Here is a 14161-nt window from a genome sequence, read left to right as displayed (position 1 = left end):
AATATAAAATCTGTAGGCACTATTTTATATAACTTCGTGGTTTTAATATTGAGCTAGAATTAAAAGCAGTGTAGCTATAAAGCTGTCTTCCAAATGCATGTATAGTTTTCCTGAAAAGACAGATATGCAAAGTATTACGCTCTTATGAAGGAATGTGCAGAGATTAAAATAAGGTTTAAAAATCCATTGGCTAGGAAAAGACAGTCACCTCTGGGCCATATACTTATTACTAGAAGTAGTACTGTGCCATAGCAAGGTAAAAAGTTTAATGCTTTTCTACCTACACCTTGAAACAGCAAAGTATTGTACAATAGCACAGAGCATTATGGAGACTCATAGGAGCCCCCGTGGCCTGCTTGTGGTTTCAGTGTCCAGATTTTCTGGTATAAAAGCAATTTCGCAACACTTAGGCTCACACTAGCCTTTTGTGTCTTTGCATCATCTCCTAGAAAAGCAACACTTCTCCCCGGAGGCCTGGATGTCAAGATTTTTAACCACTGGTGTTAGATTATAAAAACCGATGACCTTCAGTGCTGCTTCAGAAACATTCAAATTAGCAACCCCAAAATTTGCTGTTGCTTTCCCAGCATTTCTTTCTTTTTTAAAAAATTATTTTATTACTTATTATTTTATTTTTGTGGGAGGAGGTAATTAACTTTATTTATTTTTGGAGGAGGTACTGGGGATTGAACCCAGGACCTTGTATATGCTAAGCATGTGCTCTACCACTTGAGCTATACCCTCCTCCCCTCCCAGCATTTATTTCTATGTTGGGTATATTTCATGTGTGAGAAGCAAAAGAGATAATCTCTAGACAAACTCATTCTTCTGCAAAATTAACTCATTCTTACCCTCATTTTTACATCCTTACAGTTACCCCCCCTTCAATATCTGAAATAGGATTTTGCTGTTTTACAAAATCATTCTATTACCATCTAGTGTTCCTAAAATACATTAAAAATGGATTCAAGTTAACATGATTCGACTAACTGCTTAAATGAACAGCTTTATAAGGAATGTGAGGATTGGTTAATGAAGAATTTCTACGGACACTTGCAAGAGCCACTGTTTTTCCTGAAGGCCCCAGGAATTCTCATCGCCATCTTACGCACGAGGAAAATAATCAACAAGTTAAACCTATCTTCCAGGATTATTGATCTCATCAAATGAGAAGAGAACTTTGAAGCTTAAACTTCATACAGAGCAAATAATAAACGTTTTGGTAATATCTGCTCTGCTGCTAGCATTTTACACAAGGTCATAGAATCATAGAACCTTAAAGGTCCATTAGTCCAAACATATCCAAACCACATTAAAATTTATTTGAAGGTCAAATGAGCAACTACAAAAGATCTTTAGTTAGAGCAATTCAGGATAAATGTTCTTTGAATTCTTTTCCTTCAGAATTTATTCTCCCATTGAGAAATTCTTTGGGTACTGGGGAAAAAAGTCCCACGTTTAATAGAGACTCTTCAGCGTGATTGCTAATCTGCTGAAAAAGTCAACATATACAAATATTTGATTATTGCAGAGGCATTTAGAATAGCTATTCAGTCATTTATTAAATATTTATTGACTGGCTTCTGTGCAAGGAATGAGTGAGACAAAGTCCCTGCTCTCAGCAAGCTTCTATAATAACAGTGAGAAGACAGAAGAGAAGCAAGCAAAAAAGCAAATGGTATAATTTCCATTAAAAGGAAACAGGACAAAGAAAATCAAATGGGTAATGTGATGGTGACTAGAGCACGGGGGAAGGGAAGGTGCAGTGTCCATGTTAGAAGGAGTGATCAGGGAAGACTTCTCTGAAGAGTTGGCTTTTGAGCAAAGACCTAAATGATGAATGGAAAAATGAGAATTCCAGCCTGAGAGAAGAGTAAGGTTCTGCAGCAGACATAAAAAGTTCAATGTGCCAACTTGGGAGAATGATGAGGGAAGGGATTAGGTAGGCCATGGTTTTAATAATGGTCCCAACTGTGTTTATTTGGTTTTGTTCTGAGTTAGCTTTCTTTGTTTTCCTGTAACCAAGAATAACCATTTGTAACTGGAGTGATCGCTATTCTTGTCCTGCAAATTTGACATTTACGAAGCTCACAAAGAAGAATAAAGTTCCAACAAATAGGCATCTCATCAACGCACAGATATTTCTGTACAATGTACACAACGACCCAGTTAGCTTTTAGGACACAAAAAACCCTTAAAAGAGGAAGAAGAACTTAAGTTGAACATTGAGGAAACCAGCTTTCTAGATCAGCCCACATAGGAAGCATTCTCAGGATAGAAAATGATTTCTAATTACACCTACCAAATTCTTAAGCTTAGGGACCTTTACATCATGATACAATTTGAAATCAAATAATAGACATTTCTGCCACCAGCTTAAACCTCAGTGGGCAATAAGTTACCTGTAACAACATAAATACCCATCCCTCTGCTCCCCCTGTTCACAGCCTCTAACTTGGTGCATCCTTGTGTATGTTATTTTCTACTTTTCCCTCATTATTAGTCTCTGCATTAGTCCTATTAGTCCTAATGAAATACTCTGGAAGAAAACATTATGCAAAGACAGGAGTTCCTCCTTACCTGTACTCTCAGGTACAAGAGAATATGAGTATGAATATGAATAAACCACAGCTGCCAGGAACTCTTCCAGTGCCTTCAAGAACATGAACTGTATCGTACCTGGACATACTGGTCTCTCCAACAGGAAATTAGTTTCAAAAGTGAAACATCAGCTTCAGGTAGATGGGATTCACTCTTACCTAGAAATACACAGAACACATTTATATCTTGAGACTGTTAAACACAGATGCAACCCAATGATTTTCAACTCTGGCTGCACAGTAGAATCACCCATGGAGCTTTCCCCACCCCGCCCTCCTACAAACACCAAAGCCCAGGTTCAATCTTGCAGTAATTCTGATTTAATAGGCCCCAGGGTGAGGGTGGGGCAGGCATTAATATTTTCTAAAAGTACCTCGGATCATTTTCATACATAGCCAGATTCAGGAAACACTGACTAATTTATATGTATTTCTAACAATTATACTAATACATATTCACATCAAATGAAATTCATCTTTATACCTTAAACCCATCTCCATATTTTTGCCAACAAAATGCAATGACTAACATTCCCCCAAAAAACAGATCACTGAATTTTATAACTCCTTCCTCGTACAATTCCTGAAAATCTACCTTGCCATAAATCAATATCTATCACACAGAAAATCCTATAAAAGACTTCCTTTGATTCGTTCTTGCCCAGCCATACTACTCTGATCAATAGGTATAGCACTTATGTTTTAATTTAACTCATTTTGTTATGTATTGTTTCTTTTAAGTTTGCCCTCTTGAATGTCCTTTCTATCTATTTGCCCTAATGTTCACTGTGAAATTTTAAGAGTGAGCTATGGCTTGGTTTATTTAAATTGATCCATAAAGCGTCCGACAGTTCCCTACACAAAAAAGCACTTAATAAGTACCTTTTCATTAATTGAAAATGTACATATTATCATCCAAATGAAAAAATCGATGAATTAAGGCTTTCTGATGGCTAAAGTGTATTATCTAGGTGCCAGATCCAGGAGTGAGATAAGGAGGAATGATGAAAGCTTGTGCTGGAGGGAAAATTGCTATAATTGTCTATTTAAATTAATGTATTAATATATGTTTGAAATCCTGGCTCAACTATTTAAATTAGTATTATTCCAATATGCTTTCCACTGAATTACCATTTTATATATTAATATATATGTGTGTGTGTATTTATATATATCTCACATTAGTGATCAAGGGAGGTGTAATAGAAGGTATTGATATAATGCAAACTGAGAACATGAAAGAAATATATAGGAAACTTCTGACTCATTATTAATATTATTATTTTTTCCTGATGGAACATATGATGTGAATTTGAAATGACCAAGAACAGTGCATAAAACGTGCAAGTAAGACAGAGCACTATGAGTTTGAAGTCGTATTTTCCACTTCTTCATAAGCACAGCAGGTAAGAGAAAATTTCCTTTTGATCTCTTTCCTTTCTCCCTCTCTCGTTTTGTTGACCTTGTGACTCCACCATCAAAGCGAAGTATTGGTCTCAACTGTAACTACTTACTGGCATCATGGGGTACTTCACAGCACACTTTAATGTGATGTTAAAATTTTAATATGAGATGGAAATGAGAGCCAACTTTTCTTGGCAATGTCAGTGAGTTAAAAGAATTAATTACAACTTCAGGGGGAAAGATAAAAAGAAAACATCCAAGGCTTACCAATATACTTAGCCATCAATTCTGATGATGGAAGTGGGTATTGGTGCCTGTCAACCCTTCACAGAATGAGCACCTCAGAGTATTATTTTATTCCTCAGGCTTAGACTTTGTAGAATTAATAGCATGAAGTGAATTCCTCCTTTCCCTTCACCTCTTCCGATTATTAAAACGTAAAACCACGTTTCCTTAGTACCTAACTGAATTTTAAATGCTATAAAGGCTGCCTCTAAACATCAGGGAGACTGTTCAGTAATAACATTAGTTGCTCAGGCTGCTTTGGTTGGGACAGTCATAGGAAAAACTGGGACCTCCTTGGCTCTGGTTGGCAAATCCCCAGGTCTCTGCAGAAACCACTCATAATACACCTTAAATTCTAGTCTCTTCCCCAGTGTTATAAAAAATAAAAATTAGGGTAATAACCCCAATAAGGGCTACCACCTAAGGAGAAGGCAGGCAATCCAGACTGGGTCATAGGGAACATGACTTGTGATCATAAATGTGAGAAGTGGCCTGACATAGTGGAAAAAGCTAGGAGTTTGGAATTAGACAGAGTTGGGCTGGAACCCTGGCCCTTCAGTTTGCCAGCTGGTTGACTATAAGTGAGTCATCTAACTTCTCTGAGCCCCAATTTTCCTAAGGGAAAAACAGAGATCTTCCTACCATATAGCATTGTTTCTATATTAGTTGAGATAACATCTAGTAAAGTCACTGGCATAATTCTTTGGTCATACTACGATGCTACTAATAAACTCTTACTTTAAAATATCCTGAATTTTCTTTTCAAGAGCCCCGAGAGAGCCACTTGCACTGTTGTTCAGGTCATCCCAATGTATTGATCATATACTGCACAACTTTGGGAGCAACATACACATCAAGTCTGGAATATTATTCCCATTTTACAAATGTCGTAAAAATGGCTTTTAAAGGAATAAAAGATACATTCAAAGCTACATAAGTAGTAAGTGGCAGAACTGGATCTTGAGCCTCAGCGGTTTATCTCCAAAACCGTTGTTCTATTTTCTATTCATCCATTAATCCAAAAGTATTTGCTTAATTCCTTGCAGGTATTGTTCTAGGAACTGGGGACACAATGGTGAATAAAACTGTCCTTAAAAAAACAATAACCTCCCTGGAGCTTACATTTGAGTAGCAGGAGGTAGAGGGCAAATGAAAAAAATGATATATACAGTATGTCAGATAGTGTAAAGGATTATGTAAACAGTAAAACAGGGAAGGGGGTAAGGTGTACTGGGCAGAAGAGAGGGTGGCCTCACTGATAGAATGGCATTTGAGGAGGAAATGAAGGATGGAGGATGGAGGGGAGGAGCAGCAGGTTGACTTCCGCAGAACCTGGAGAAAGGGCATTTCAAGCAGAGGGAACAACCAGTGCAAAGACCCTAAACCTTGCCTGCGTGCTTGGGTAAGAGTTAAGAAGGCCAGTGTAGATGGAACCAGTGAAGCAGGGGATGAGTTCAAAGAGATGAGGTCAGGTGGGGGTGTGTGTGCGATGACATGGGTAGAGCAGCCTGGTTATACAGGGCCTTGTGAGCTACCCTAAGGGCTATAGATCTTATTCAGGGTGAAAAAGAAGCCACTGAAAGGTTTTTAGTAGTAGCATGAGGTTCTGACTTAGTTTCAAGTAGATTACTCTGGCTGTTTTGTTGGGAACAGAATGTAAGAAGCAAAAATAGGAGCAGAGGTGTAGTTAAGAGGCTTCTGTGTCCAGGAAAAAGGGGATAAAGGCTCACCAGGGGGTTAGCTGTGTAGGTGCTGGAGAAGGAGTCAGAATCTGGGATATATTCTGAAGGTAGAACCAATGTAATTACTAAAAGATTAGATGTGGCATATGAGAAAAAGGGGAAAGTCAAAATAACATTAAAGTTCTTGGTCTGAATAACTGGAAGGCTAGAATTGCCGTTTACTGACACGTCAAAAATTTGGAGAAGCAGGTTTTGGAAAGGTATTTACCATTTGGTGTCAAAAGAAAATCTAAACACCAAGCTTGTTACCAAGAAGAATTCAGGGACCATTATATAACCTTCTGAAATAGCTGTAAAATCCCCTAATTAATAATCAGTTATTTGGTAATAAAGATATTGAGGTGGTAAACGTCCCCATAAATTACATGTGACCTTAATTTAGTATTAATTACATTATGGCCCTAAGCTAATTAAATATTTAATTTAATTAAATGTTTCCTTTGCTTAAAAATTTCATTCAGACTTTCAGGTATTTCAAAGATAATTTGATGAAATCCACCATATTTCATGTCTTATAAGGTATTTATTTTAATAATAAAATTTTTAATATATTTCAAATATGGACATACATAATACAAAACTCTAACCATGAGAAATGCAGATTAAATCAAACAATAAATATGCACACTTCTCATCCCAAACTGTGGAGTGCTAGCCTATTATAGCACTTTTATTTCATAGAAGAAAAAAATTAGACTGTATCTGTAACTCCTTTACCATTTCGTAAATAACCGTAGAAGCTTGAAATATTCGAAATATCATTCCCAGGACTTTTCATCTTGTTGTGCACAGACTCCACTTTGAAAGAACTGTTGAAAAAAGATTTAAAGGGTATTATTAAAGATGTATAAAAATATTTTGAGTAATAAATTGAAGGTATAAGTGCATGACCACTTCAAATTTGGGAGCTGAACACATTACAGCAATGCCTTTGACATTAATCTCTTTCGTGAATCTTGTCTCCCCACTTTGGCTTACCTAAAACCCTAATCCCAATTGAATTGTGAATCTTAGTTTACTAGAATCATCTTGTGAAACACTTACTGGAGGAGCCTTGCTACTTTAGGTCATATGATCTGTGGCTAATGCAATAAATTTTTGAATCCTATTATGTTTATATCTGCCAAAAAATTATCCCCAGGTTCTATCAGGACTTGATGAAGGGAGGCTTTTCCCTAGTCCACAGATTCAATGAGAGGAAATTTCAGATACTGTCCAAGGATATTCTCATAGGCAGATAGCTCTTAAAATTTAGTTACGTCATGCACTCACTTGTCAAGCGTACAAAGATTTCTCGACCTTCACAACCACAGTGAAATGTTAGGAGAATGGCCAATTTTGTTGGAAGGGTTTGGTGTGACAAATCCAATACACATTATTTTGACTTCCTGAAAAATGACACACATTCTCCAACAGCAGATCAAATCTGAAACAACTTATTTAGGGAAGCAGTCTCTAATCCTGAAACCTCCATTCAATAATTTGTTTTGATAAAAAGTTTTGTAAAGATTTAACTAAGTGTGTGGCAATGATTTTAAGGCCATTTAATGGTAGGCATTCTGAAAGCCCTTAATCTCCCCCAAAGGGTACCGGATATACCCTCCATATCCTTTGTTCTAAATCAGGAACAAACTAAGAAGGAAAACCTCTGGGGACAATAACTAAGTCCCTCATATGCTCTATGGGATCATGATCAGGCTAACAAATTTAATTTGTTAGTAGCCCAGGTTTTTAAGAATTTGAAGAAATCTTGATGATCACCTATTCTATTCACCTCATTTTGTACATGAGGAAAAGCAAGGCCCAGCAGGGCTAAGTGACTAGTCTACAGTCATGTGGCTAAACAACAACAGGATTTATTCTCAGGCTTTCAGGCTCCACTGACAACACTTTTTTTTTAATTGAAGTATAGTCAGTTACAATGTGTCAATTTCTGGTGTACAACACAATGTCCCAGTAACACATATATACACCTATATGCTTTTTCATTAAAGGTTATTACAAGATATTGAATATAGTTCCCTGTACTAAACAGAAGAAATTTGTTTTTCAATCTATTTTTATAACAAGATATTGAATACAGTTCCCTGTGCTATACAGAAGAAATTTGATTTTTTTAATCTATTTTTATATCTTACTTTAGGTGTTATTTAATTTTCTTAGTACTAGGAAGAAAAGTGAAAGAAGCCTATCTGAAATTAAAATACATATTTATCTTATATATAAATATAAATTATAAATGTGGATTTATATATTATATAAATGTATACATATGTATTTTAAGTGAATAGAAGGAAAAAATAGAGGAAAATAAAGGAAAGTGTATGAATCACATAAATTCATTAGTCTGTTTTGTCATGAGTAGAGCCACCAAACAGAAAATGGAAAGCCCTGTAATGGAAGGAAGCATAACACTGAATCTACATAATCCATAGGACTTGCTACCAGGCTGTAGGATCACTGAGAGCAGGAAAATTATTATAATAGTACTTGGCACAGATATTGGCTGAACTGAGCTCATATCAATAAACAGAAATGTCAAGGACCGTTTACCACCATGCAACGAGCAGTTCAAATAGTATTTCTTCTATAAAGGCTTTCTGATTGTTTCGTCTCACACTGATTATTCTCTTTGCTCTGACACCTGTAACACTTACACTATAAATGTTTCTTTTTGTCCCTTTACCCTAATTCAATGTTTCCTACTTATTTCATGTGCATTATCTTTATCACTTGAACGAGTTCCTACCCAAATGAGAAATTTATTTTTATTTCCTCTGTAAGTTAGTGCTAAGGACATATTTAGTAAGCACTTGGTGGACTGAATTCAATCCTCTGATATCAGACTATGAAAAACTACACTGAATTTTAGCAGTGGGAGAAGGCAAACACACAGTCAAGGTTAGCAATCAGGCTTTGGAATTATAGTGACAGTCAGCCTTGAATCAGCTTGTAAGGAGCTGAACTAATCTTGGGGTTGATATTTCCTCTTTATAAGCCTCAATATCCTCATCTATACAATGAGTGAAATAATCATAACCTAAACCCCAGCCCTTGCTGTGCTTAAGAAATGAAATCATACATGTAAAGGGCTTACATGGCGACTACTAGATATTTAACACTCGAAAAACAATAGCTATTATTACTAAACTGTACTTTCTATAAATGAATTAATGATAATACTTCTATTTTAATATGCCAATGTATAAATTAAATGGTGGGATTTAAGGTACAAAATTTTCAAATTTTTCCTTCCCTGATGAGAATATGAAATATATCATCATAGGTATTTACTTAAATGTTTTTTGTTCATACCTAATTCATAGAGAGAACAATAGATTTCAAGGTGTGTATGAATCTATCTATCTACCTATCTATTTAATCATTCAGCATCTGGCACTATGATTTTCCTTCTCATATAATGAGAGCATTGGATATTTGTTGGATGAATACATTTTAAAATATATAATTTATTGCCCAAATTATCCTTCAATCTCAAATAATTAAAAGAAAGATTTTCTTAAATATGTTGTGAGCTAAAGGAGTTGCTGCATATTTACTCTTCATCAGAAGGCAGTAAGGAAGGAAAGAAGGAAGGAAGGAAGGAAAGGAGGGAGAGAGGCTAGAGAGCCAAATATAACCAATAATAATTTTTTAATGTCCAAAATAAAAATAGTCAAAATCTATAGGCATGTCTTACCTGTCAATTCCACATGCCAGTTCTAAAGGCATGTTAACTAACTTATTAACTAAAAATAGTTTGCTCAATAAGTAAACTATCATGTTTGACTCTTGCAAAGAATCAGAATTATTTTCCAGTCCTCTTGGCATCCCAGCCTGATTTGGAAGAGTGGAAGTGTATTTACTTGACAAGTCCAAAACTTTTCTGGAAAATAAATTCACTTTTGAATAGTCTTTTTTCACTTCAGCATTGCATAAATCCCAACCTGGCAGCATCAATGAGAAGTGATCTTCATTTGAAGCAAGTCCTAAAGAAACAGGACCCTGAAGCTTTAAAATATTGAGATGCTTAATACAGAGATTATCTAATTCTTTATCCACTCCCCATGGTAAAAGGCAAGATAGGAGCAATTTAGCTGTGTCTATTGTGAGGTTGGCATCGACTTTTCTTGATTGCTTAGGCTGCATCTTTTTGGAGCTCTTTATTTTCTTCTGCCTTTTAATGCCATCATTTTCTTCTGATAATTTGATGGTATTGTCTCCTTGAGCTGGGCTTTCACTGACAGGCTGGGCTTGTGCCTCCACTGAGAGAGGACCACAGGCAGTTTTATTTCTTTTCAGTGTCAATGTTTTCTTCTCTACTGTGCTTTTGGCTCTTCTCAGGATCTCACTGCCATAGAATGAACTGGAAGGGTCCACGTCACAGATTGGAGTCGGCAGCAAAAGTTCAACAAGGTTTTCCAGATCAAATAGAAGGATATGAAATCCAATGTTACTCCATTTTGTCTTCACAGGCAAGACATTAAAAGGTCCTGAGAAGGACTTGGTATCAGCAACCTAAGGGAAATAAAAAAAAATTATGTGTCAAAGTTCTTATTTTAAGTGACTTTATTATAAAGGTTCCATGATATTAAAATGGCATAAAAAGAAATTATCAAGTAGCAGTACAAATAAGCAAATCATTTCAATTTTTTGCCTTAGCTAAAAATTCCACTCTAAATTAAACATTCTATATTCTAATATTTTTGAAAACTTTTTTCCTTTCATATTTCCTCTAAAATAATATGAATTAGGCTATGGAGTAACATAGCATCAGATTAATGTCCTTTCAGATACACTTTCATATCTTCCTATCAATATACCCATGAAAATATACAACAGGGAAAAAGTGGGTATGAAAATTAAGGACAAGAGTTAGAACACCTGCAAAAATTTAGGAAGTCTTTTAACAAAAAGGGTCTGTCCAAATTTGTTTAAAATGTTAAATAATTGGAAGTAACCTAAATGTTAACCAGTATCAAATTGCTTTTGCTTTTTTTTTTTCAAAGGCTTATCTTGTGGACTTGCATTTGTTCTTTCTCTAAGAAGCTTTTGCCCTAAATACTGGCACAGTGGGCTTCCATACTGCAGTTATGTTCCTGCTCATTTAGGAGGCCTTCCTTTAGTACCCTATGCCCTCATGCCAACCCATTACTCTCTAGCCTCTTCCTTGCTTTTTTTTTCTTCATAGTACTAATTATTACCTTGTACTATATGAAATGTTTATTTGTTTACTGTATATTTTCCCCAATATCATTCAGACTCCACCTTTGCGGGAGTGTTGTGTATCACTTTGTTCCCAATGCCTATAAAATAACGCTACTATGCAGCATTATTAAGTGGCTCAATAAATATTTGTTGAATGAACAATTAGTGTATATACATATACACAATGGAATATCATTCAAATATTCTAAATGGTGGTGTACAATGATATTTATTGGGAAAAATGTGTTCTATTAAGCAGAAAAAAAATCCTGTTGTAAAACTATGTCTGTGTGAATATACAGATTTTAAAGATTGATATATACATATATGTACACATATAAATATATATATATTAATATAGAATATAACATGTGTTACATATATTCACTATACATAGTAATATAAATATTTATGTGTATATAGTCACAAGACATTTATCAAAATGTTGACAACAGTTAATTGGAAAGAGGGTATTAAAATCATGTTTATTTATATCTTATAGGTTTTTTTAAATCTAATTTTTTGGAACTTTTTCCTGTGATGATATATTTAATTTGCAATTATAAAAAAAGAAAATTAAAAAATAAACAGTTTAAAAATTAAAAAAACAAAATAGGGACAAGCTTAAAAAGCACTTTTTTTAACCAATAAGGTAAGGGTTAGTATAACTATTAATAAATAATTTTTGCAAATCAAAAATAAAAAGCACTATACACATTGAAAAATGGGCAAATAGCATCAATAGCAATTCACAAATAAAAACATTCAAATTAAAATATATAAAAAACTGTTTACTACCAGTGGTAATCAAAAAGTAAAATTAAGATAAAAATACCATTCGCTACCTATTAATTTAGCAAAGAGAGTTTCTTACATTATTTTATTATGTAATGTTTAGTACATACAAAATAATACATACACTATACATTTATTCCTTCTAGGATTATCAATGTTGTATACCAAGAAACATGGACAAAATTATATAGCATCTTTATCCATAATTGCCCCAAGCTAGAAGCAACCTACATGTCTATCAACAGTTGAAAGCATAGAGGCATTACAATGTATTCAGGCAAAAGAAAAATAAACATTGAAAATGAAAGAACTATAGACATTCAACAACCACATAGCTTGGATGAGGGCAATATAAGGACAAGTACAGGAAACTATGAAGGTCTGAAGTCCTCACTCAGGCTGGAGGATTCACTAAGCAGGAGTGACAACCAACTGAGATCTGAAAAGTTAAGGAGAGATGAACTAAAGAAAAGTGGGAGGCCAAGTATTCCAGGCAAAAGGAAGAACATGCGAAGACTCCTGGGGTGATGTCTGGACAAGGAATGAGAAGGTATACAGGGACCATGTGCTGTAAAGATGGCTACAGAGTAGAATATGGGAGTGTAGAATGAGCCACACAGGGCAGGAGCTAGATTACACTGAAGCCTTGCAAACTCTGTGGAGTTTCAAATGTATTCAAAGAGCAGTTACGACCCTTGAAGGGGTACTTAAGCAAGGAAATCCCCTATACACAAACTAAAGCCATGGTTTCTTTCAAATTAGGGGTTTATGAAGCAGGCTGAAGACAGGGTTCTACCCTCCTGTGCCCTTCCACTTCAAAGCTCTAATTAATCTTCCTTGGCCACAACATCTAGACCTCCTCAATTACTGGGCCAGTCAAAATCATAGCAATGGTTCTAGCAATATACATATTCCCTGATCTGGTCTCATCTTCTTATTTTGTGACCCACACCAGCCCAATAGGCCCATTGTACTGCCATAAACAAAAATCCTAAATTTCTGTTCCTAAATATGGCCACCTTAAGCCTCAGGAGCAACTGGATGCTTTATAATATTTTTAAATCATAAATGTTATCCCACATTTACTTACCATACAACAAAGTTGGTTTCCATTTGGACACAAGTTCATTAGATGATAAGTATAAACCATTGTTATATTTTAATGTACTATAGTGATTAAATATTATAATTCTAGCCTGTCATCATTGTTTGAACACTTAAAAATCTTTCAAGAAATAGTGAGTACACTTTTAAAGTCATGTCACTAAAGGATTTTAAAAATAACATTTACCATTACTTTGTACACAAGTAATACAAAATGACAATACCTATAACAGTAATTCCTGAGTTTTAACATATCATAAGCTGTGCATACACAAAATTTAGTGATGTGTAGCAAAGGCTATAGTAAGTTTTAACCTTATTTGTATTTGCATGTTACCTACATGCAATATATTCCTTAGACAAGAATTCTATTAAAAGTAACCTGCTAAATCATGACTGAATGACGTTGTCCAAAAATGTAAATATAATTATATTACTTTTAGAATGATAAGGTGTATGTAAACCATCATTATATTAGAAGCGTTTTAGAAACATTTACCAATCTGGTTGCAATAAAAAAAGTCTAGAACAAGTAATGAAATACAAAAGTATTTCATCCAATCTATAGAACTGCAAAAATGTGAGGGCTAAACATAAAGTTTAAGTTATTAGTTCACATGTTGTTTATAGAATGCTCTCTGATTGCCTGGCAGATAATTCCCCAAAATGTGCTGTGCAGGCTTTGCATACATAGGGAAGGTGCCGGTATTTTCCCTAACATCACTTCACATTTAGTCCTACTCTCTGAAGTTCCAGGTTGAGGCAAGAGAGGAGGTGTGGTTTACAATCAGAGCAGCAAGACGGTGGTACTAAAGCACAATGGTCCATACCAACCTCTGAACTTTGTGAGGCTGGGGAGTAAAATGCTACTGATATATCTACATGTGAATGCTCTAAACAGCAGGTGGGGAGTGGAAAGACGCACACAGAGCTGAGCTCTTTGTCTGAAGTACACAGATTGAGGGAAAAGCTACTGAGTTAGAAAGTTTGCAAGTAGAATGGCCAGCGGGCAGAAATTATTCT

At 35.2% G+C, this 14161-nt stretch overlaps 1 protein-coding gene across 2 annotated transcripts in view; it reads right to left on the bottom strand.

Annotated features, from left to right (window-relative positions):
- Positions 1 to 14161, bottom strand: part of WDR72 (WD repeat domain 72) — a 191059-nt gene that overhangs the window by 75710 nt on the left and 101188 nt on the right. For both annotated transcript variants that reach the window (XM_031453021.2, XM_031453022.2), the window contains exons 15-17: positions 9732 to 10549; positions 6749 to 6840; positions 2680 to 2759 (exon numbers count right to left, since the gene is read on the bottom strand). In XM_031453021.2, coding sequence (XP_031308881.1) covers positions 2680 to 2759; positions 6749 to 6840; positions 9732 to 10549 — 990 coding nt within the window. The remainder of the gene's footprint in view (positions 1 to 2679; positions 2760 to 6748; positions 6841 to 9731; positions 10550 to 14161) is intronic.

This window comes from Camelus dromedarius, chromosome 5 (assembly GCF_036321535.1).
Source record: "Camelus dromedarius isolate mCamDro1 chromosome 5, mCamDro1.pat, whole genome shotgun sequence".
Classification (NCBI taxonomy): domain Eukaryota; kingdom Metazoa; phylum Chordata; class Mammalia; order Artiodactyla; family Camelidae; genus Camelus; species Camelus dromedarius.
This window is presented reverse-complemented; position numbering and strand designations above follow the sequence as displayed.